This window comes from Xyrauchen texanus, chromosome 24, assembly GCF_025860055.1.
Source record: "Xyrauchen texanus isolate HMW12.3.18 chromosome 24, RBS_HiC_50CHRs, whole genome shotgun sequence".
NCBI classification, from domain to species: Eukaryota; Metazoa; Chordata; class Actinopteri; order Cypriniformes; family Catostomidae; genus Xyrauchen; species Xyrauchen texanus.
The window spans coordinates 9,583,779-9,610,300 of NC_068299.1; the positions used below are offsets into that span (position 1 = coordinate 9,583,779).

The window sequence follows — 26,522 nt, forward strand, 5'->3', positions numbered from 1 at the left end:
TTTTAGAGTTCTAAACATTCCTTTTGCAAATAGAATTGCCAATGTGTACAGAAAACCTCGGCCATTAGAGTGCTGTTTTCACTTCTAGAATTAATGGGTCTCTTGAACAGCTTTTCTCTCAAAGGGGATGTGTTAATGATGCCAAGTGCTTCTAACTTAACAATCCGCCAGCCTGCATCAGTTGTCTCTAGATATTCATGCTGCCTTATTTGACTTAGTGGTCTCAACACTAAGGACTTGGAGAAGGTTCATCTCCTTCTGTTAGTTGTCTGAGGAAGTACTCTGGCTGAGGGAATGGAGATATTGTCAGATGTGCCATCTGCACTTTCCCAATGTCTGATTTCCTGCTTTGATCTGGATATTCCACAGAATTATATATTCTTTTATACTGGCATATTAATGTCCAATAATATTTTGGATGCAGAGTACAGTACATGTTGAGAGACTGTAAATATTATGCATATAATGCATTAGAAATACCTGATTTAGATGGTGAAAGGAGAAATGGTGTTGCTGTTAGGGCATAGTGCTAGCAATGCCAAGATCATTGGTTCGATTCCCTTTGTACAAACTGATGTCACAGTGAAAACGGAAACAGTATGTTGACTTTTCTTTAGCTAAAAACGGTCTGTGCTTACGGAAATTAGAAATACTGATCCCAGTGGCTTAAGCAGTAAATGTTGTTGGGTTTAATGTTCCAGGTGTAATGTCTACTGAGGTGTGCCAAAAGCGAGTTGTGAAGGGAGTTGTTTTCAGCTATACAAGCAGTAATATTGTGAAGAGTAATGCATGATTTATAAACTGGACCTCCCAACCCAAACTCCAGACCTTAACATAACATAAAAATATAATGTTAGTGGGCAGCCTCAGATTCGTGCTTGTCACTGATTATGAGAACGCGATTACTTCATTGTTTTAATGTGGGATCCAAACCCGGGTCTTCCCTCGCACCACAAAGGAAGGTAAACATACTGGAGCTAAAGCAAAAATGTCTGATAGGAGATGGCACTTGTCAGTGAGCCGGCATAATGTGGCTGATTCTAGGGTTGTGGAAATCTCTGAAACAACATGCCGACTTCCCGTGAGATCATGTTGCCTGGGAACACATGAAGAGATATACTGTTCAGTATATTGCGAATACATTGTAAATTGTTTTTTTTATTAATTAAGTTAGCATTCCTCTTCATAATAATATAATTAATGTCAATATTTAACAATCTATGTTGTGTATGAAACAACATATAGCATTTTTAATATAGTTATAGTTTTAACAGTAGTTTTATCAGTAGATTTAATCAATTTAATACCCCAATATTTTTAAGTTCTAATTTCTCTTTTATATATTTATAAAACACAAAGTCTAAATCACCTCTCTTCTATATCTCAAAGTCTAGATTTCTTCTGGATCCTGTTTAGGTACCTCCTGGTGTGCAGGTTCCCCTGGTTTGGAATAATTGCATTTAGGTAATACAAAGTGTTTCAGGGAAAACCTAACTGTTGTAAACTGGGGTCCCTCAACTGGGTCACTAGTCACTAATATGGCACCTTTCGTTAGAGGAGCATCAGCACTTTTAAATCTAAACATTTTATGATTTCTTTTTTTCTGCTATTCTAAAACGTGGAAAATTGTACCGTAATAATAAGAATAAGTAGGTGTGTCCAAACCTTTGACTGATATTGTAAATTATTCACTGATTCCTTCCAGTGTCCTTAGTCATGTCCCAGAGTGTGTGCAGACACAACTAGTCTTTTTAGGCATTTGCAGTCTCATCAACAAAGAATGGAATTGACACAATTGACATAATCTAACCAAGTGCTCAACTCATTCATTGTAGTGCAAAATTTGAAATTATACTTCCGGTAGTACAGGAAGTGTGTGATGCACTGTTTGGAAAATCCCCTTGTTGAAAGTCCTTTGGCACTTGAGATGTCAGTGTTTGTAGATGAGGCTAAGAGAATTATGCAGCTGTTCAGCAGTCGAACAATGATGAAAAACCTTGTCAGTTGCCAAGTAGCTGAAATTTGACGTGTTGCCCCATTTCTTATGGATCACTTATTCACTTGGGATCACACTTTTTAGAATATACATAAAGCGAACACTGCACCAATATCAATGCACCTGCAGACTTCTGTAAGTCTGCCTTCCACTGCATGGGTGTTCACACTTACAGCAATTAAAACAATGAAATGGCCATTCCTACTTGACTGCATAAGGGAGTGGTGGATCACTGTCTGCACTGCCATTGGTAGTTGCTGCATCTTGTCACATTGTCGCTACAAGTCACTGTATATGTGAAGGCCCCTTAAGGGACCTCATGGAAAATCTATTTTTGGTTACGTTACAATAAGATTTTATTTGTTAATATTAATAAATAAATGTATTAGGTACCAACTAACAATGAACAGTAATTTTACAGCACTTATTAATCTTGCTTAATGTTAATTTATTAAAGAACCATTTGTTGATGTTAGTTCACGATGAATTAACTGATGTAAACATATGCAACTTTTAATTTAATATTTCAACTATATGTTGAAACTACAACCCCAACTCCGAAAAAGTTGGGACAGTATGAAAAATGGTAATAAAAACAAAAAGGAGTGAATTAAACCTTTGTAAATTAAACTCACCCTTTGCTACTTTATCATTTGAAATGTGGACTCATTGAACCAAATTGGAAGTCGGCAGCGCTTCTGGACAGTGTTGATGTAGGGCTTCAACTTTGCATTGTAATGTCTTATCTTACATCTGTGTATGCAGCGACGAATGGTGTTGACTAACAAAGGTTTACTAAAGTAATCCCAAGCCCATGTTAATTTTATCCATTACAGATGAATGATGTTTTTTCAAAGATCATGGACATTCAGAAGTGGTTTTCATCTTGCCCTTTACGCACCAAGATTTGACCTTATTCCTTGAGTCTTTTAACAATATTGTGCACTGTAGAGGGTGAAATGCCCAAAATCCTTCCAATTTGTCTTTGGGGAACATTGTTCTCAAAGTGATGGATTATTTGCTGAAGCATCTGTTGGCAAATTGACAAATCTTGAAAGATCTTTGCTCTTGTAGGACTAGGCTGTTTTTGGAGGCTTCTTATATACTCTTACACGATTTCATCACCTGTTTAACATCTTCTGTTTCACATTGCCTTGTTATTTTATCTCGTCAAATTGTTATTAGTCTTACATTGTCCCTGTCTCTAGCATGTTGCATGTTGCAATCTTCTGATTTGAAATTACTGTACATAAAAAAAAAGAAATTCATATAATGTGTAGTTGTTGTGTTTTCAATTTAGCAAAGGGTGAATGTAATTTACAAATCACTCCTTTTGTTTTCATTAGCATTTTTCTTATTGCCCCAATTATTTTAGAATTGGGGTTGTAACATGAATTAAGATTAATAGATGCTGTAAAAGCATTGTGCATTGTTAGTTCATGTTAACTACTGTGTTAAGTAATGTTAATGAATACAACCTTTTGTTCAAGTTGAAAAGCAAAACTGTTCTTCACTGTTATATTCATTCTGGTTCATTCTTCACACTAGAAATGGAAGGTCAAGTTGAGTGTGTTGCATTGTGAGATACAGTAACCTACACAGTGTGCTCTGCCTTATACTGCTCATTTTGTCAAATGTAGTAGATCATGACCTGTTCCATTCTTTTGGGAACTTTTCATAATGTGTAATATACATGTTTGATTACTAGCTAAATATGAGTACCGTGTACACTAGCATACAGCAGCATACTTCATGTGCAAAACAGCAGCATCCCTACGACAAACCATAAAAAATAACTGTATAAAAATAACTGTTATCCACTCATGTGCAGATAATGCAGTATGTATTTTTTGATGTATTACAAGTGTCATTTCCTTTATTATAGTGTTTTTTTTATTTTATTTTATTTTACAGTACTGTTCTATGTTGCGACTTCATGTTTACTAGTCCGTGGCACACAGTTCTGTGTGACACTGTACCACTGTGACAAGTAAATTTCCCCCCCGGGGATCAATACATTTCTATCTCATCTGATCTTACTCAGCTCACATAAATTCATACCAAGTGACAAGTGGATGGGCCAACTCTGAAATATACCACCACATCTTCCTTCCATGGCTTCAAGAAAGGAAGGAAGAAATACTTCAGTCCAAACTTTTTGATCACTCATCCTAAACTGATGATCTAGATTTCAGACATCAAAGCATGCCTCTAAGTTTTAGAAAAGTCTAAAGCTCACACCTCGCCCTCGTTTTTTCTCGTTTCTGGGAATAAAGTACTGTTGTGGATGTTTGATGTATTCAATTCACTTGAAGAGCAATCTTTTATTCATACGTTGATCTTATTAATTCATACTTTGTGAACGCAGTTTGACTGTGCTGCTTTGGAGCAGTCCAGCCTTCTTCTCATCGTTTGACTGCGAGAATGTCTTTCCTAGGCTTTTCATGTCTTGTTATGGGTAGATATACTCGCTGCATCAGGCACGCAACAAATACTGCTGTTGGCTTTTAAAATGTATGCTATTAGCAGTCAACATTCTCTGAACACTACATGTAAAAATGTGGTCGGTTGATCTTTGATACTGCTGGAGGCTTTTCAAAGTTCAGTTTGCTTAATCTGGTTTAATACTGCTCAGGTTGAACTAGGTTGAGGGCCTGCGGTGGTGACATATTGTTTAGCCTGCGAGTTCCAAAACAGTTTAAAATCTAAATGGCTAAAATTGTAGCTGATATTACTTTTGGTTCATTCGTCACACTGAAAGTGGAGGTCAAGTTGAGTGCAATGCTTTGTGAAAAACAGTATTCTACACAGTGCACTTTGCTGTATACTAAATGAGCTTTATTGCCAAGCATGCTTACAAATACAAGGAATTTGTCTTGGTGACAGAAGCTTCCAGTGCACAAACAATACAACAACAAGACAGAGATAATAATAAAAAAATGAATACAAATAAAAAGTGAATAGAAAATATAAGTATATATAGAAATACACAACAAGACAAAATATGGATGGATGGATGGATGGATATGCATATGTACAAATACAAATCTGTTATATACAGATGCAAGGGAATAAATGGCTGAAGAGGTAGGATATGTTGGATGAATATAAATAGATTAAGCTGTACTGCACATAATTATTGCTCAATGGGGCTTTTTAACTGTTCATGAGATTGATAGAGGAAAAAACTGTTCCTGTGCCTGATGGTTTTGGTGCTCCACTGCTGCCACAGTGCTGTTTAGAATGGTGAGCAGGGTCAATGTTGGGGTGTTCCTCCTATAGTCCACTATCATCTCCACTGTTTTGAGCATGTTCCATTCCAGGTTGTTTTGACTGCACCAGTGAGCCAGCCATTCAACCTCCCTTCTGTAAAAAGAAGTAATCTTGGATGAGGCTGATGACAGTAGTGTCGTCTGCAAACATCAGGAACTTGACAGAGGGTCCTTGGCAGTGCAGTCATTTGTGTACAGGGAGAAGAGTAGTGGGGAGAGCACACATCACTGGGGGGCACCAGTGCTGATCGTACAGGTGCTGGAAGGGAATTTCCCCAGTCTCACTAGCTGCTGCCTGTCCATCAGAAAGCTTGTGATCTACTGACAGATAGATGTGGGAACAGAGAGTTGGTGTAATTTTGTCCGGAGAATAGCTGGGACGATAGTGTTGAAATCCGAACTGAAGTCCACAAAAAGCATCCTTGCTTATGTCCCTGGTCTGTCCAGATGTTGAAGGATATGATGCAATATCATGATGACTGCATCATCCACAGACCTGTTTGCTCGATAGGCAAATGGTCCAGTGATCTCCTTCAGTTGGGCCAACACCAGTCTCTCAAATGAACACAGACGTCCGAGCAACGGGTCTGTAGTCAGTGAGTCCTGTGATTTAGGTTTCTTTGCGACAGGAATGATGGTGGAGCATTTGAAACAGCAGGGAACTTCACACTGCTCCAGTGATCTTTTGAAGATCTGTGTGAAGATGGGGCCAGCTGGTAAGCACAGGATTTTAGACAAGTGGGTGTGTAGTATTATACATGCAGAAGAATTTAAACAACATGATTTGAATCTAGGATTTACTCAATCTTAATCCTGCAATTCCACAATGTCATAAATGGAAAGACTTTAGTGCCAGTAAGTCTCACATCTGGCCAATAAAACTAACAAAGAGACTTGTCTAGATCCCATATGACTTGAAAATGTCTCTGCAAAGAGGCCCTAAATTGAAAGGTCGAAGCAATAAAAGACAGAACACACACTCTTGGAGTTCCGGAGAGACTCGTGACACACAAGATTTTGTCCTCCAATTTAAACGAGTTTGCTACACTTAGACTCATCAGATCACCACATCATGATCGTTGTTCAGCAAACAGCATCTTAAATAGGACATTTCATCTTAATCCAGGAACATTCTATACAAAGTCACAGTACTTTACTGACTTAACCTTCTAAAATATACAGAATGCATTTAAATCTACGATTTATGCAATACCTAGGCTTGCTATGTAATTCTGACAATTGCTTTGAACTGTGGTAACTTGTATAACTGACAAATTAATGATTATAGCCTGATATACCTCGTTAAAATGTGTGTAATAATAACAAATTAATTAACCAGTATGATTTGTAACCAGGGATTGTCAGGTTTTGTTACCTACACATACAGTATAATATCCATGAAAAAAATTTCATTTAGTATGTAAGCTGGCATATGCAGAGAAAGCTAATGACAATAAATGTCATGCCTCTTGTACTATATGCAAGATATAAAGTTAATGATTAAACATAAACCTTAATCATTAAATAGCAGGAATTTTGTAAAAGAATCTGAAACAAAGGACCATAAATCAACTGTCGGAAAAGACAGCCCAGTTGACCATGTGACTCTGAAAAGTCACTTCTGATTGGCGCAGGACACCTTTGAGGATGCGGCTAATTTCAGTTAAAATGTTTCCAAACAGGAAGAACACCCTCTCTTCAGCCTCTTCTCTTGTCATCTTCCCTCACTGCTTGTCTCTCCTGCTCTTCAGACTGCTCAGGCATCGCTCTGACTCTTCCCTCGGGGTCTTCTCTGGATCTCGTTGGAACCAGATCCATGCCATGTGCGGTCCAAGGAAGCTCGGGACTGAAAGGGAAGACTCTCACCATCTATGGTCCATGAGAAGCCCTCGCTTCAAAGCCAACCTCATCATTCATAAAGACAATAACTCCGATCTTGCAGAGGTCCAAAACATTGATGGAACAAACTTTTGACCAAGAACCAAGCAACACAAAGAATGCAAGGAAACACCACTACACGCAAGTTCATCTCCAATATTGTGCTCAAAGGGCTGGTGTATTAGTTGAATACTTCGGCAATCCGATAGCAAATCAATGTAGACTCAAATAAGGTTAAATGGTTCTCAAGGCTTTGTAAACCAACTCCATAAAGTTCATTTTCACTGTATTGATCATTTATTTCACATTCTGTCACTCTTCTCACCAACCTGTCTCTTGTATATATGTGTTAGATTAGATTTATGTTTAGAATAGCAATAAAGTTTGTCTGTGTTCAAAGACGATGTGACTGTGGTATATTTTGATAAATGATCTCATCCCTGTTTCTAAAAGATTTCACTTCAAAGATGTACCTAAATAGGTATGATATTATTTTCAATAAGCCATGAAAATAATATCACTCCAATAAGTGATTTAATCATAATTCACTTATTAAAGGTAATTCCTTACAGTAGAAATTGTGAGCAGATACAACGAAACGTTGCATTACAATTTTAATGGTGGAGCATTTTATAATGACAAATAATCTAGTTATTTGTCTTTTATCTAATTTATAATGGTTGTCAAATGCGACTAATTCCATTATACATTTCCTTACCTAATAATGTACAATATGGACAGCTTAATTTAGTTCATAGCTCACATATTTCAAGACCCTAAATTCCCATATATATATTGGTGTTAGAAGACAGGCACGTTAATGGCTCCTGTCTAAATTCATCAGTACCAAATAACTTACATATAATGGTGTGAGAATGAGGGCACTTTAAAGTTTGCCTTTAAAGGTTGCATACCAAATATCCTACATATAATGATATGAGAATGCAGGCACGTTAACAGTTCCCGTCTAAATTCATCAACCCCTAAATATCCTACAGGTGAAACACTGTCTGAGCCCTGTGCTTTCCTTGTCTTTTGTTTCTGAAAGACATGGCACACCTCCTCTTCACAGATCTTAAGTGCAGCTTGAGTAGCAGTAGGGGGGAGGAGGGGGGTTGCATGAGGTGTTGATGTTGTGTAAAGTGAAGGTCAACAGCTGCATTAAGTACTGCAGTGCATCTCCTCCTCATGTACTGCACCGGATTTGCCAGTTCTTGCTGTGAGATGTTACCCCAATCTTCCATCAAGGCACTTGCAAGTTCCCGGACATTTCTGGCCTTAGCCTTTACCCTCCGATCGAACAGTTCCTGGACGTGCTTAATGGGATTGAGATCCGGGCTCATTGCTGGCCATGGCAGAACATTGACATTCCTGCAGTATGGCTGGTGGCATTGTCCTGCTGGAGAGTCATGTCTTGATGAGCCTGAAGGTAGGGTACCACAGGAGGGAGGAGGATGTCTTCCCTATAATGCACATCGTTGAAATTGCCTGCCATGACAACAAGCTCAGTCCGATGATGCTGTGAGACACCGCCCCAGACCATGACGGACCCTCTACCTCCAAATCGATCCCGCTCCAGAGTACAAGCCTTGGTGTAATTCTCATTCCTTCACCGATAAACACGAGTCCGACCATCCCCCCTGGTGAGACAAAACCATGACTCATCAGTGAAAAGCACTTTTTGCCTGTCCTGTCTGGTTCAGAGAAGGTTGGTTTTTGCCCACAGGCAACATTGTTGCCGGAGATGTCTGGTAAGGACCTGCCTTACAACAGGCCTACAAGCCCTCAGTCCAGCCTCACTCAGCCTATTGCGGGAAGTCTGAGCACTGATGGAGGGATTGTGTGTTCCTTGTGTAACTCGGGCAGTTGTTGTTGCCATCATGTACCTGTCCCACAGGTGTGATATCCGGATGTACCAATCCAGTGCAAGTGTTTTTACATGTGGTCTGCCACTGCGAGGATGATCAGCTGTCCTTTCTGTCTCCCAGTACGGACATTGCAATTACTTTGTCCTGCTGTCTTTGATCAGCAATCAGTTTGTTGTACAGCTAAGCATTGGCTGTACAGCTGGAGTTGCACTTACTGCCCCCTGATGACTTGCAAAGACATGGAGGTGGCACTACAAGCTTAACTTGTGACTTGGTGACGCTATCTAAACACCACTCTGATCGTTTGAGCGTCCCGACCAGACTGACATAGCAACTTTGTCTCAATCAATGGAGACTCTGAGGCGCGACTATCTGTCCAACCAATGGCAGAGGGGTAGTGTTCATGAAACTTGATTGTAAACGTTTCATATTTTTGCAATGCTTTTTGGTGACACTTGTTGCAAATAAATCATCTTTTTTTATGTCTTGTTTGGGGTTGTCATACCCGCTACAGAAAATAAACGATATCCATAACTTACTGTTGGCTTTTTTAGTATGCATGCATTAGAAGTCAACATGCTCTGAACACAACATGTAAGGCTACCCCTCTAAATGTGTACTGTTGATCTTGAATATTTATGGCTGGAGGCTTTTAAATGTTTAGTTTGCTTTAATCTTGTTTAAAACTGGTCTGTGAGAGGCAGAATAGTCTGCGAGTTCCTATAAGTCTGAAATGAGTGTTGGGAGTATCTGCATATATTGTCAGATGCTCCCACTGGGGTTGGCTTTCTCCCGTGTGTGTGTGTGTGTGTGTGTGTGTGTGTGTGTGTGTGTGTGTGTGTGTGTGTGTGTGTGTGTGTGTGTGTGTACGTGTGTGTGTGTGCATGCGTGTGTGTGAGTGCATTTTTATTCACACATAGGCAAAGGTCAACAAGCGTGGGACACAGCATTACACAGCATCACTTTCCTTCCTTAATTACTAATGAACTTTGTAGTTCTTAGCAGATATTATTATTTAAATGTATGCCATTTATTCTTGAGGGACTACTGCTGGTTTTTCTGGGGAAATAAGGCAGCATTCTTAATGTGACAGCTCTGTGGATCAATGCATTTGATCTACCAATATTTTTTATTTCCTCGCTATTTAATTCACAGCCACTTCTGAAACCTCAATTTGGTTCCCTAGATTCTGTCCAACATTTGTTGAATTTGGTGCATAATCTTTTTAGTGCATATAACATTGAAAAGCTGCACGCCAACACAATTTAAAGTAGTTAAAAAATAAAGAATGAGCTACACTACACTTACTAACAAAATAGCGCTCTGCCAAAAGTTATAGTCATTACAAAGTCAATGGGCATGGCTATGAGGGGGTTTTTATTTTTTTTGTGAAAGCGTGCCCTAAACCTGGGCTCAAGTGGGTTGGCTTGACTGTGGTATATTTTGATAAATAATCTCATCCCTGTTTCTGAAAGATTTCACTTCAATGCTGTACCTAAATACATGTGATATTATTTTCAATAAGCCATGAGAATAATATCACTCCAATAAGTGAATTAATCATAATTCTCTTATTAAAGCTAATTCCTTACTGTAGAAATTGTGAGCTTATAGAATTAGATGTTGTATTGTGTTTTCAATGGTGGAGAATCTATTAAGAGAAATAATCTAGTTATTTGTCATTTATCTCATTTATAATGGTTGTCGAACGCGACTAATTCCATTATACATTTCCTTACCTAATAAGGACAGTTTAATTTAGTTCATAGCTCACATATTTCAAGACCATAAATTCCCTCCTAAATTTAGCATGCGTGCAAATTACCCTACACATTATGATGGTAAAATGCAGGCAAAATACCCATTTTAACTGATTGAGTCCACATCTCTAAATTATATATGTAATACCCTACAACGTGCTCAAAGCGCTGATGGGCTAGGTCAAGTGCAATTTAGTGGTTATTGATACTGTATACAATACAGTAATCAAAATTTAGACTTACATTCTTTTGTGCATTAACACACAATGTGTCAGGCATATTTCTGACATTGACACGCTCCTTTTATAGACATATAAAATGTGATGTAGGCTCCATTATATTATAGAGAGTGCAAGTATTATTGATCATTTTAATCTAAGGACACTAAAATCATGGCTAGTTTTAACATTGATTGCATCGACATGTGCTTTACTTCTACAGGTCGTTTTTGATTTTGGAAAACTGTATTGAAAATGAAAAAATAAGCCAAAAATAATTATTAGTTCAAATGACACTTCAAATGAAATGAAAATATAATCAAAATAATGAAGTGGTCAAAACAATCATACCATATCTAAACATTTTACCCTCTCCAACTTCTTCTACTGGCCCCTTTTGCAGTGACTTAAAAATCACTCTACAAGAACAGGTGGAAAAATACCAATACAAATTGAATCATAAATACAGTTCTAAATACACAATAATTATAATTATTGAAAATAAACAATGACCTATAGATAGTTTCATACAAATCTCATACATTTTTGTTTCATAAAATGGTTACAGCTGTGATTGTCAGGGACATAATTTGATGTTCCACTATATTGTCAGTGTTTGGACATGAACTTTTACCACCTCCTGGTGGAATTTCCAAACTACAAATGTATTAACTGAATTTAGACTTTGCGCTGAAAACAGCCATGGTTTTAAAACATCTCAGGAAAATAGAAAATTGTGCAGTGCGCCACATCATTAACAAACAAAACACCCGCAGTTTGCGCACATGCACCCACAGACTGCACAAACACTCCCATCCATTCCTACATCTGATATTCTGAGCTTAGAATAGGTGCTCTAATGAAAATAGAGCCCAATATTTATATAACTTTATAAGAGCCGTATTTATCTGGAGGTCTGAATGTGACTGTGGCAACATTTTTGCACAATGAAATGTGGTTTCTTGCACGTGGTTCTGAGGTGAAATGTCCACTGTGTAACGCTAAAAGCTATTTAAATTATTACCCATACAGACCCATTAAGCATGTAAATGTAGTTGTTAGAGCGAAAATTGTTTATGAATTGATAATGTGCCATTTAAATTGTGAGAAGACGAAATTTAACTTGTGTGAAAGGGAATAAAAGTAATTGTTGTAGTGCCTCTAGTGTTTATTTCATCAGGACATTTCTGCAATATGTACAACGAGCCACATACAAATAAATTAGCAAAAGTGTACTGTAGTTATAGAAACCCTATGAGATCAGGTTGTTATCTGTCATAGAATCTATTAGGGTTTTTGAATGAATTAATCTTATATAGGGTGAGGCATTATACATTTACACTAATACAACCAATACAACTAGAAAAACAAACTGAATTATATAATTGAGCCTAAAACATAGAGATGTTTAATTAACTATTTAAATACACAATAGACAAGAATGTTGCGTATGGACTGAAATGAACTGGTGTATGAAATGGTTTATGTACATGAACCATCCAAACAAACTGATTCACCAAAATGAATCCGATTTTCCAACACAAAACCTCAATTGGTTAAAAGCTGTGAGAAATACAATGTGACAGCAACAGTAACGTATCGTTTGTCAGATTTTGCCGACTGAAAAAATTGCTTGTTTCTGGAAAACCTATGCTATTTAAAAAATTGCTGAACTACTGTCACGCTACTGAAAATGTACATAAGTTAGTAGCGTCACTACTTTTGGCTAGTTACTGTTCCGCAAAATTTCCCTACATGCACTGTGTCTAAAATATACTGTCCTCTCTAAACTCTTCAATAACATTTGTGTCTAGCAGCCCCTAACCATTGTTGTTTTTAATCAGAAAAATAGACTACCCCAGAATACCTCATCTGAAGGAGCGTCTCAAAGCCGTAGGGTATGCCTCTAATTTGGGTCTGGAAGATCAGCTGGAGACATGACTAAGAGCACAGGCTGCTCAAAATAACTGAGGCCATTCAAGTCAGTTTGTTATGCATAAAAAAAGCCTTGACACTTTATCCAAGAAAGTCAATGCAGCTGGTCGAGTGACTCTGAGAGGCAGCGTCTGTCTTTCTCTGTTCTTTTGGTGGCGGTGATCAAGTAAACTGGCATTATCTTCCACCAACCTTACTACAGCCTTTGACATGTTGTTATCGCAGCTCAAGAAAGGGCATGTGCATGGGAAGAGAGCTCTTCAATTCCAGCCATGGAATTGCTTTGATGACACAGTTTGAACTATTGACATGGTTTGGATGCTTTGATAAAAAATTATCAATAAGTGAGACATGGTGGCAAATATGTGGGTAACTGAATTAGGTACGGTGCAATAAAAACAAGTATTTAAGCACTTCTGAAAGTAAGACTTGTGGATCTGTTTGACAGTTCTTAAAGGGATAGTTCACCCAAAATTGAACATTTTCTCCTCATTTACTCACCCTTATGCCATCCCAGATGTGTATGACTTTCTGTCTTCAGCAGAACACCAACAAAGATTTCCTCCGCTCTGTAGGTCCATGCAATGCAAGTGGATGTTATCAGCACTTCAAAGCTTGAAAGCATAAACAGTTGTAGTAAAAGTAATCCATACAACTCCAGTTGTTAAATTAATACCTTCTAAAGCCATATGATCACTTTGGGTGAGAAACAGATCAATATTTAAGTCCTTTTCACTATAATTAATTACTACCAGTCGCTTTCCAATAGTGTCCATAAGGGGATCCAGGTCATGCTGCCTCTCACAAGACGTAAGCTCGCTGTCATGATCATATGAGAGCAAAACCAATTAAGCTTTTGAACAGTGTTCTCTTGTAAACAAATCGAGGTGCACTTCCGGTTGTATCGCCTGTTCTTGCGTAAACATGCCAACACGCTTACGTCACTCGAGAGGCTGCATGGAAGAGCAAGTATGCAATTAGAATGAAAAGTTTATCTTCAGTATTGATCTGTTTCTCATCCAAAGCATGGCTGTCAGTCCCTAACATTCTGCTTAAAAGCACTGTTACATTTACCTTTGCATGACAAAATTCCATGGGCAACGAAGGCGAGGGGAGATGCCTTGCCTTGCCTAGTGCGTGTGAAACCAGCCAAAAAATTATTGCCAATTAGCCTCTATTTAATGCTGCACTTTATACTCTGGGAGGCTGAAGTAAAAAAAAAAAAAAGCAAGATTTTTGTCTATTGTAAATATTCAGTGTAGCTGTTAATGAAGCACCGCCCACACAGAGGTCACTCTAAAACCAAGCAACTTCCTTTTGGTCAATGTGGTGAATTTGCCTGTCAAAGTTCACCAAACTTGAACTCCACGAGGGGAAATGCTTCACCACCGGAAGTACATTGTGCGAAATTCACAATAACGTGGATTCCCATTGAGATGACTATATTTCGCCAATGGAATTTTGCCATTTTAAAGGTAAATATGACTGCGCCTTAACCCCTCTTTCTGTGTTCCATGAAAGAAAGAATGTAATTTAGGTTTGAAACAACATGAGGGGAAATAATGATGCCAGAATTGTATTTTTTGGGTAATCTATCCCTTTAATTACCAGCCATACGTGAATGTACCTTTATGTGTATACCATCCATAGACAAACAGAGAATTTTGTTGATGGTATTTCTGTTACCCATCAGAAAGTCCTTTCTAATTTCTGGCTTTGTTTTCACATCCACCAGTAAAGCAGCAGCGCGTGTGTGTGTGTGTACGGCAGGGCTTCAGCTACTACGTGATGTTTTACTGCCATCTGTTGCCAGCACTTTATACATGTTTTGTAATGTGACAAACAGTGTCTCTGCAATGCTTTGCATCTCCCAGCATCCATTCTAGTGAACTACAGAATTAACTGCATTTATACTGTAACTCCTGTTGAATTCTTAGAATTCACAGTTACGTCAAGTTTAAGTGCAGAAATTACCTCCATAATCTGCAGGAGGCAGTCATTTCTGTCAAATATAAAATTAAGGAATAAAGGAACTGCCTTGTTTTGCCTTTGCCGACTGAATAGTTTTTTCAAATACATAAATGTAATTATCAAACTTCGATGCTTAACTTATCGCACACAGTTTGTGCAATGGATGTGAATGATAGGCTACCTCAAATTATGCATGTGCTATTACTATTAACATTCAGACTCTGAAAGAATATAGCAGGTAAAAAAATCCCATAGACTTGTATTGATGAATTGAGCTGAGCCACATCTAGGGACAGAATGTCATAGAGACTTGCATATATACAGCCTCAAAGCTAATAGACATGGACTTAATGCCACAAAACCACCATTTTTATTTCATATGGTCTTTAAGCATGGGCAGCATATTTCTTGACTTAATGTTTTTCCCTCTTTTTATTTCTAAAATGCTATTTTTATGTCAACAGATAATAAGAGAATAAGAGTTTCTTACATGAGTGAATTGTGTCTGTCTCTCTCTGTAAATAACTAGTGTGCTCATTCTCTTCCCTGGGGACTGTACTCATGTGTCCACAAGAGCTCATCAGAAAGAAATTCACCAGCACTCAGTTATATCACTGTGATATTATCACAGACACTGGATTGATGCACTACATGTTCCTTTAGAGATTTAATTTGAGCCTAGAGATGTGTTTGCTATAGCTTTGCTTGCTGTTTGGTAGTATGCAGCCAATTTATAAAGTGTGGTCGATGACAAAACCTTAAGTGGCATTCCATCCTTTTTAACATCATGTTTGCATTGTACAGCATAGCTGTAATTTGTTATAACTGTATAAAGTGTTTGTGAAATCAGATTTTCTCTTGCACTTTCTCTGATGACTGTGGTTCATTTGATTTAATGCTTTAAAACAGGGGTCGCAACCTATGGCACGCGTGGTAGCATTGGCACGCGGAGGGGTAATCACTGGTATGCCAGCAATGACGAGAGAGAAGTAGACTATTTTATGCAAATTTAATTCCACACCTGCATTCCAATCTGCATCCTGATGTAATCCTTCCTCATGATCACGCAGTGCGTCACTTTCGGTTAGTCATGTGAGTCAACGCGCCCTCTTTGCTTTGGTCAGGCTGCGCGGATGACAGCCTACATTCCGTGTTTCCTTCGTTTCTTTTTGCTTTCAGAACAACACGTCATGTAATAAAAATACCACTATTAATCCTTGAGATTTCCAACCCAGCATACAGGTACACCGTCCTTAAACCATGGTCACATTCAAAATTACATTGAAAGATTAAAAGAGAAAACAAAATCTGATCAAATTCAGAAAATACATTAAACCTGGAAATAACGTTTTAGGATTTTGCATGTGTGATTCACTGAAAAGGGCTGATTAGCTAATCGGCTCGTTTTGTGCGAATGGCTTGCATGCACAGCGCAAGTCTTGTCACACTCCCATTCAGCTGATGAAAACACGCTGCATTATCATCAGGAAGGACATCAAGATGTAGATTGGAATGCAGGTCAGGTGAGAAAACATCATAAAAATATAATAGCCTGCTCCTCTCTCGCTGTTGATTGCATGCAAGTGATTACCCCTCTGTCTGATTTTGAAAAATGAATGACATAATATACAAAATATTTAAGATTCTACACAATTCCTTGATCAGTAATCAAATAAGGAAATTTGTGACATTAACTGTGTCAATTTAGTACAAAATTACAGGTTTTCTTTCATTAAAGCTCTTTCACAAGATGCTCTGTGAAAGTTCACGTGCAAGATTTTTCTCATGCAGGTTTTTCACTCAAACTGTTATGCTGATAATATCATTTGTACCAGCCATTGACATTAATATCATTTGTACCAGCCATTGACATTAAAAAATGGCGCTCCATGTCAAAAAGTTTGCCGACCCCTGACGATGTCACAGAGTGGCACTTAACTGATTTGTCTGGAGAAGAGAGGGAACATTAATAAGTACTAAAAATAAGGATTTAGTTAAGTGGCTTTTAAACCATGTCTTTTAGCTTTGAGGCCATCTATATACTAGCCTGGTATCCCACAAAAATGTATGAAAATGTATATTTTTTGCATATAAATGCATTTAACATTCAGAAAGAAAACAAAAACAAACCAAAAATTTGAATGCCTTATCTTTTCTCTCCCCCTATGAGGCTACCACCTGCCTCTGCAAAAACAAGTAGCAAATCGTGGTTCACAGCTGTTGTAAACTAAAGGCTGGAGGGTATTAGAAAATACAAGGAAAAGTCCTTCAATATGCCATGTCCCTACATCAACACTGGAAAGAAATCACTCATCAAGCCAATTCATGGGGTCTTAAACTAAATTTCCCACAATGTTGTTTGAAAACAGCGTGCCATAATTTTAAGGTGAAATTAAGTTTAAGAATCCTGCATTTACCACCCACACTGAAATTGATATCATAAAGAACACAATGGACCAGATGAAAGGTTCCTGTAAATGCAAACAGCTGTCCAATGCTCCTAAAGTGATTATGCCATGATTAAAATAATTAGTACCTTATAACATCACACTTCTTGGATTAGTATCAGGATATTACAGTTGTTGCTGGAGTCTCTATGAACAATTGAATCAGCTCATGTCCTTATGGTCTGGATTCATAGGCATTATGTACTGGTTGAGCTCTGGGCTGTCAGTCACATTGAATTTCCTACTCAAAGGCCCGTTTGGGCATTAATTTGTCAATATGTATGCAGTCCGACTCCCCGTGTTGTAATTAATGCTACCTGAAGTTGTAGGGCTTTGATTGCCTTCAGGGACATCTCTTGCAAGGCTGTTGCAAATTAGCATGAGGTCAATCGCGGAGTTAAATTATCTCCCAAACAGATTAGGTTTTTAAGGTTATATTATTATTAAGGTATAAAGTTTAAAAATTAAAATAAAAACCTACCTTCCTACCCTAAACCTTAAATGTAAACCTAACTGAAAGTGTCATAAAAGCAAATGTGAGATGAAAAATGTAATTTTGTGGTACTTTGACTTTGACATCAAAGTACCACAAAGTGAATGCTTTGCCCCGCAAGTGCAGTTGAGCTACTGCATAACTTGATCACACTCAAAGAAGTTTGTAAAGTTGTTTAAGTAATGCAGATGTAAAAATTTAGTGCCTTACAAGTCACGCGCTGTATATAGTAAAAGTGTTTTGATATCATAAGGTAGCATTGTGTGAGGAAAAGGGTGATAAGTGAGTATTTATAAACTGATATTCTGATATTTACTCTTGATTTTTGTGAAAGTGAATAAAATTCAGCCTTTAGTGTTTATTTCACCATTAAACTGCCTCAAAACCTACAACAAGGCTCAGTTTGCATTATTATGTTGCATGATTAATTTAGATAAAACAAATGTGTTCTTCTAAAATACTGAGGTAGAAATCACACAACTAAATTTGGACAGTCCAATAGAGTCGCACTTTACGCAGTCAGTTTTACGCAGATTATTTGCGTTAAACTGAAAAGTCTTTCTTCATCTACCATTTATGTCACTTAAAACTGTGGAAAATAAAAATGATTATTGAAATGTCAAGGTTTCTCTTTTCCATACTACTACATGGTGATCTGTCAAGTTCAGTTGGTATGTCAAGTTAAATAAATACATACCTACATACACATTTAGTCAGGATTTGAACCTGTGTCCCCTGCATGCTATCTGAAAACTATACCACTAGACTAGACCAAGTTATCCAGGACTGCCACTGGTGCCCCTCAAAATATAGCTGCACAATGTCCCCCGGTCTTTTTTATGTTGCAAGTATGTTTCCATGAAAACAATGTGTTAGTGGTGGAACTCGAGACAGGGTAGTGACATCTACAGCAAAATATTTCATAGATCCCTTTATTGAGGTCACAGTTGAAAGCTTGTGGGGAAGATTTCTGAAGCATTTAGTGAGTTTTACTGTTCCAGTAAGAAAATGAATTATTTTGTCTTCTGACATTTTGATGTGATTGAGGAAATGTATTGCTGAAACAGTAGAATATAAAAGAATGGAGATGGAACAGAAACCCAAAAAGATCATATTAATTTCTGTATATTTTTACTATTTGTGAAGGACGTTCAGATGTTTTTCGTCAGTGCAGTAGCCCTTCACTAGCCCAGAATTCCTCTCACCAATCTGTGTAGTTTTCATGCTTAAATGGATTTATTGTGAATGCTGCATGATCTAATTAGATTTTCCTCCCTTCCATGCCCTGTTTCTGTCTTACTCTCTCATTCTTGATCTGTATTCCTTTCTCTTTCTCTCTCTCTCTCTCTCTCTCTCTCTCTCTCTCTCTCTCTCTCTCTCTCTCTCTCTCTCTCTCTCTCTCTCTCTCTCTCTGTCTTGCAGATATGCATTGCCATCCCACGACAATGGCCAACTCTGTATAATTGAAATTGCTGTTGCTAATGGAACTGTTAATCGGCAGCAGAAATATATGAACGAGCCCGTGTCAGAGGTAAACCTGCTTCTACACATTTGATCAATTAAATAATTTCAGGGAACTTATGAATTATCTGTAGTTCAACTTATTTACTTCCCAGAACCCCATTTACACATACTATTCCTTGCTATTGCAAAGAAAGGTTAACTAATTAGTCTACCTTCTAATATTACTATTAACAGTTGTTCATTAGCTGTCAGGAAGTAATTACCACATTGATTTTCTTAAAGAATACAGCTCAGCCTATCTTTTTGAGAGTTTGTGTAATTATAGTTGTTCCATAAATAATAAGCTTTATCACTCTCGTTAAATTACAAATAATTAGTTCATATATTCGCCACTATTGATGAGAACTTTAGAGAAATATGTAATCGAGTAATATGTAGAAGTGCTGGTCGACAGCATTTGCTGCATAATGTTGATTACTACAAACATTTATTTTCATTCATTTTTATATTTCAACTTATTTCAAATTTATTTTCCTCCTTTTCTTAAAAAAAAAAATGAAAAAAAAATGTTTTTTTTTTTACAGTGAGACACTTACAATGGAAGTGAATGGGGCCAGTCCATAAATATTCAAATACTCAAAAGTTTCAAAATTATAGCCATGAGATGTAAACAAATATATGTGTTATCATGATTTTAGTATTAGTTTAGTGTATTTTATCAATTACTTACTAAACTTTTCTGTGTAAAATTATATCCAATTTTACTACGTCGTTGCCATTACGATGTAACCCTATAATTCTGAAAAAACAATGATTTAAACAACTTAACAGCTGAAATAATACAAAATTTTTAACATAAGAATTAATGTACTTCCTTTTATAAAACCATGAGCCTCAAATGTCTGCCTTTAAACCTTTAAAAAAAATCTCCATTCACTTCATTGTGAGTGCCTCACTGTGACCTAAATGTTTGCCATTTTTAAATAAAATTTGACACAAGATTTTTTGTTTTTGTCTGAATAAATATTTTTGGTAATTAACATTATGCCACAAATGCTGTCAATTGAGCTGAAGTTGTATTTAAACCAAAACGTTCCTTAATACCCTGTCTACACCGGGCGTGAGCAGTGCTTTGCGTCAAAAGCAGTAGAACCCATTATTATCATTATGTTGTCTACACTGAAATCTCCCATTGCAACACAGCGTTGCGCACAGACAGTAAATGGGTGTCCCGTTCCATTTTGTGCTGTACGCGCTGGCACTACAACCATACACTACTGCCAACAACACAAATAATTGGTTTAGAACATTTGTGTCGACAAGTCCAGTGTAGACAGCCTCAAGCCGTTGCATCGTGTCACATCAATGGATGCGCCCGGTGTAGAGAGCAGCACAGACCAATTTTGGAATGTAGTAATTCCTGGTAATTAGTGATGGCCAATTTGATTGTTATTAAAGCAATATCACACAACCAAGAGTGCTGTATGTCCCTACATCAGCATGGCTATAATTCGTCCACAGGCAATGACAGCCATGCTGATTTATGGCCATACAGCTCGATTGCAAGTGTGGAACTGTTGTATTGCTTTTATACAACAGTTCAACAAAGAAGTATACAAAAACAATTATGTACAGCACTTGTGCAGGAAACTACTTTCTTTCACCCTGTCTACACCAGACACATGCAGCGTTTCATGTCAAAAGGAAAAAAAACAAATCATTCATTGATTATAATCAATGATGCTGTCTACACTGGAAGTGTTCGTTTCCATGACGATGTAACACTGCAACCCCTATAATCCTGCAAAAACAATTATTAACGGATGTACCCAGTGTAGACAGGGTGTTACACTTTAGTTTAGAATGCCACAAACACAAGCGGAGTGATACAAACAGTAAACCGTCCCAGTGCTCCCAGACTAACTGCACTCTTGGAATGTCTCTCGTCCAATCAGATTCAAGGACCAAAAATAACTGTTGAATAATGGTTTTTATGTTTTCTACATCGGAAAATGCAACCACACAACCTTGTGTATATTCATCTGGTGTAGTTATAGCTAGAATTTTCAATTCAGCAATTTATAAAGAAGCAAAGATTGACTCAGACGGACACAGTAATATTCTATAATTTAGACTGTGCTGATGTGTTATGTCTTGATCAAAGCAATAAATGGTAGTTTCTTTTCATTTGACTTAAATATCCATGCAGTGATTGCTGCCTTCATACAACAACAAAAGGTTGTTGTTTAAATACTGTGGAAGTGTTTTCAAAGACATTATAATTAGAGCTTTTAGCTCCAATTACAGTATAATGTCCAGGGTTTAAGGGTCATTAATTCCAGAACTGCAGTTAATTTAAGCCTTAATGACATATCTTTGTATATTAATGAATAAACTGCATTGTAGCAAACATTATATAACAATGTGTAGCATTTTGACACCTAATACTTTACTATTCCAAAACATGCCAAAAATCATTGTTGTTACCATACTGTTTATCTCCCAATGCTCAGGTGGTGTTCGGCTCCACGTTCCTGGGTGGCGTTCCATCTCTCTCAGAGCTGCACCACAACACTGGGAATGTCTCTGGTTTCTTTGGCTGTATCCATGAACTGCAGATCGACTCTAAAGAGCTGTATGTTATGGGTGTAGCATCCAGAGGCCAAAATATTCAGAACTGTGACTTAGCAGTCTGCCAGCACCAACCCTGCCGCAATGGAGGAACCTGTGTCAGGTATGAGGTCACTTCTGTTATAAACTGCTATTTAGGGTTAGGTCGATACTACATTATTGGCTTTAGCACTTGTACCTGGTAGCTTGGTATTAATGCAAAATCGAATAACAAAAACAGCCTCAGTCAACTGATGAAATGAAACTACAACTGTCAACAGAAAGAATAATTCTGTGTCAAAATTGTTTATAGTTAAAGGGCAGAGGTGGGCAGAGTAGCCAAAAACTGTACTCAAGTAAAAGTACAATTATTTAAAAAAACAATTACTCCAGTAGAAGTAAAAGTACTAACATAAATAATTGCTCGAGTAAGAGTAAGAAAGTATCCAATTAAAATAGTACTCAAGTAGCGAGTAACTCGTTACTTTCACAAATTACATAATGGATGTTTACTACCCTATATTTCAATATGTAATACAAATTTAACATGTATTATAGAATTGTTATTATTAATGGAAATTATTATCATTAATGGAATACTGCTCATGACATACAGGACATGGGACAAAGCACACTAATATATTGCTGCACTGATTTAAAACGGTAGACTTAAAATCTGATGTCATAAGAGCCCAGTTACAAAATCTCATTACACGGAAAAGCCCACATTAGCATTAGAGCCACAACTTAAGTTGAAGCTGAGATTTTAATCTTGAAATATCAGCTTGTCTTGGTGTTAAATGAAGGCATTGCATGACAAAATTGTCATCATGCATTCTTTTATTAACTTTTTCACTGTGCAAAGTGAGGAAGTTTGATGCTGCAGCAGTGATTGAGTGACAGTCTGTGACAGCGTCTCAGCGCACGCAGCTGTGTGAATTTCCGCTCTCTTAAAAGTCCCATTCAATAATCTCTCAATTAATTGCACATGAATTCAAATTAAACCCAGTAATGTAACAACAGGAATGCCACCCATTGTAAAGAAGTAAAAGTAAAAAAAAATTAATTCGAAATTTATTTTAGTGAGAGTAAAAAGTACCCACTTTTAAACCGACTCTAAAGTTTTTCCAAAAGGTTACTCAAGTAAATGTAACGGAGTAAATGTAGTGCGTTACTACCCGCCACTGTTAAAGGGATAGTCCATCCAAAAATGAAAATCCTGTCATTAAACATTAAAAAAAACATTTAATACAATTTAATAAAAACTATGCATCAATGCTTAATTAACACCAATGCATTAAGATTAATGCTTTGCATCATACTGCCTAAACTGCAAATCTGAGCAAAAAACTAAAATAAAAATGCACATTGTCTCCCAGATCAGGTACAGAAATGTGCAAAACGATTACATAAATTGCTGCTGTACATTTTTATTACCAGTACACCATGTAACCCCACTCCTTTTTGAATCTCCACTGGAGAAAGAGCTTTCTCAACTTTCATAGGCAGCATTCTGCAAATAATGTTTTAGATTTAAAACAGGCCATAAATGAAAAGGAATTTAATTGGATGTGTCTCGATAAAGGACTCTGGTGAGTGGGAGACAGCATGTCACCTGAGGAGTTCCTATTCAAGTGCATTCAGCCCCAATCAAAATTATTTCATGAACATCTCTGAAGCTTTCAATATTTGGCATACATACAATTTTCTAATAAATTTAGTGCTTTTGCCATGGAACATAGTTTGTAAATATTGTCAATTGGCAGATTCTGTGAAGATGCTCACTTGAGTTTTAAATAGCAGGAATCACAAGCCTGATTGCAGGGATGTGAGTGCATGAATGTTTTGGCAAACCACAGGCAGCTTTTTGTGTTTCCTACACCCAATAGTTTATAATTACACATTATTTGAGGTTTTTATATTGACTTTTTTCTGTGTAACAGTTTTGATTTGGTGATGCATTTTGGAATCTAAAGTGTTTAATATTGAAATGAAGTACAAGTTTAGCATGTTGGGGAGATCAGTGTTTCACAAGGCAGTTTTATTTTTGAAATTCCATTTCTGCATAATAACATACCTTAAAGCCTTGGCTACAAAAAAACCCCAGAAAAAACAAAAACCTATTACAAATTTCAGCCTGTCTTGCCCAGTAAAAAAGATTGCACATTGATTGCACATTGATTGTGAAATCACGCCAAAGATAAAACACAAAAAATAAACCATTGCTTTGGCCAATAGAAATTGTCATTAATACATTTTATAAAATGACAAAATATAAGGTATATATTTTAATTAAAAATACCCTTGTCCTGAGAACACAGTTCAACCGTTCAGTTAAAGTCTACCTTCTGTATACATTGACCCTTGCCTAAATGTACCTCAGTGAGGTTTTATTGGGTTCACTTTTAAACTCAACAACTAAAACAAAAAAAAATTATGATTTTAATTTGAAGTTAGAGGATAGAATTAACAAAAAGTCTAATTTGAAGCTAACAACACTATTGCTAGAGGAAACAATCAGTTGTGTCATTGGACTTTGGACTTTTGAGTGAAAGCCTCAGTTACTGAGATATAGCCCTTATGACAACTTCCCATGGGACAACTAGCCCCGGTGTCCCCTATTTCAGTTTAAACACACAGGCATGTACACTCTGGTGTCTATGTAGCTCTGTAGTCACCTTGGTGATGTCCTTTATGCCCAAGTGCTCTGGTCAAGGATCATAAATTGATTATACATGAAAAAAAAAAACATTTTTACGATACCCAACTTTAGCCCCATCACTGACCCTGAGTCCAGCCTCTACAGTTGGTTTACATTTTAAGGGATGGTTCACCCAAAAATGAAACACCTCTCATTTACTCATTGACTTTCTTTCTTCTGCTGAACACAAACAAAGGTTCTTAGAAGAATATTTCAGCTCTGTTGAAGGGTGGTAGTCAGCGTCTTTACTCGCTGAGCTACCTAGGCCCCCGTGCTTTTGGAATTTTGATATCCATTCACATTGTGAGGACCTACAGAGCTGAAATAATCATATACAATTCTTACTTTGTTTTCTGCAGAAGAAAGTCAGTCTCCACATCTGGGATGGCATGAGGGTGAGTAAATGATGAGAATTAAAATGTTTGGTTGAACTATTTCTTTAAACAAACTTTGTCTGCAGTAATGGCCCTCTATCATCTTTTACTGTGTCTTCTCCCCCGCGTTTCCCCTGCATTTCATGTAAACAAATCTTCCAAGCATTCTGTTTGATATCATGTCGTTCTTTTGATACACTGTGTCGAAACCTTGTATGCACTCATACCACTCGCGCCATGCAGCTTTCATTTTCTTTTCTGACTTCATGTTCAGAGTACTTAGACTCTGCATCATGAAATCACAGTCCCACGTAGACAACAGTCCACATTTTCTTTCAAACTAGCTGCACTCATTTAAGGCGGATAATAGCCCTGGATGATGTCCTGATGGTAATACCAGTTAGCTGAAATGAGCGGAGGCTCAGAATGGACATTTTCTCTGAAGCAGCAGCTGATGCTAGCAGGCCTGGAATTTCTCAACAGATGGTTCTCAAACACATTCCCTTATTCCTTGCCTTTCACTTCTCCTCAGAATCATTTGTGGGGTTTGCTAAGGCAGGCATCACTATTACTATTGCTGATTTGAATAAACCTCTAACCCAAAGTATTAAAAGGATAGTGCACTCACTCAATAAAATAGATTTACTTTAAAGGAGAGAGCCAGAATATCATAGAGTCTTGGTGATGGGCTCTTTTGACTCTCACCAGTAAGCAACCACACAGCAACCCACCAGAACACCCTAGAAACTGCATAGAAATGCACTAAAACAGCCATGACACTCTTTGCGGCAACCTTTTACTGCAGGCAAGCAGCACTCATTTTCTTCAGAATTCTCTTACTCTCTATTTCCATCTCCCAAAGTGATGTTTTACCTCTAATCACTTCATCCGTTTTCTCTCTGGCACACCTAAACTTTTCCAGGATCATATATAGCTGTGGACTTGGACATGATGTTGTTACTGAAGTACCTGGCTTCCTGCTTAAAGTCCCCAGGAGTGTTCAGGTCTGACAGTGATTCATGGCTTTGACGTTTGTAATCCTGCGACTTTGAGACAGATTCTACCCACCTCCGCCGGGTTACAGCTCGAGCATACGGCGGGCAGGAGTGAACAGCTGTACATCAGCCGTTCTTTTCATTCCCGTAAAGCGACATCATTCACCCCGCTGTCGAGCTGAGTACTAAACTATTTTACTGAGTGTTTCACGCCAGCCCAAGTGTATAATCGAGTGCTTGGCCCACTAAACAGGCAATCCAGCACGTTTGGAGGACTGGCCTCTCCATTTTAGGCATCCTGTCAGCTATGGAACTCATGTGACATTTATAGGTGAGGACTTTGGATTTAAAATGTCTTCTTTGGTCAGCACTGTTAAAATGCCTTTGTTTACTTTTAGTTACTAGCATTAAATGATGACATATTAAAACTAGATTTGCATTTCCTGAAAGAAATACTAGTGATCGCAGTATTGTTAGTTTTTGGGAAGGTTCGTGCCTTTGGTTCTGCTGCAACGGATCCTTTAGACATTGTCATGACAC

The 26,522-nt window shown here is 37.5% G+C and overlaps 1 protein-coding gene across 1 annotated transcript in view; it reads left to right on the forward strand.

Annotated features, from left to right (window-relative positions):
- eys (eyes shut homolog) overlaps positions 1-26,522 on the forward strand; it is a 313,033-nt gene that overhangs the window by 260,931 nt on the left and 25,580 nt on the right. Inside the window, exons 36-37 of the mRNA XM_052089876.1 lie at positions 19,261-19,369; positions 21,816-22,036. Coding sequence (XP_051945836.1) covers positions 19,261-19,369; positions 21,816-22,036 — 330 coding nt within the window. The remainder of the gene's footprint in view (positions 1-19,260; positions 19,370-21,815; positions 22,037-26,522) is intronic.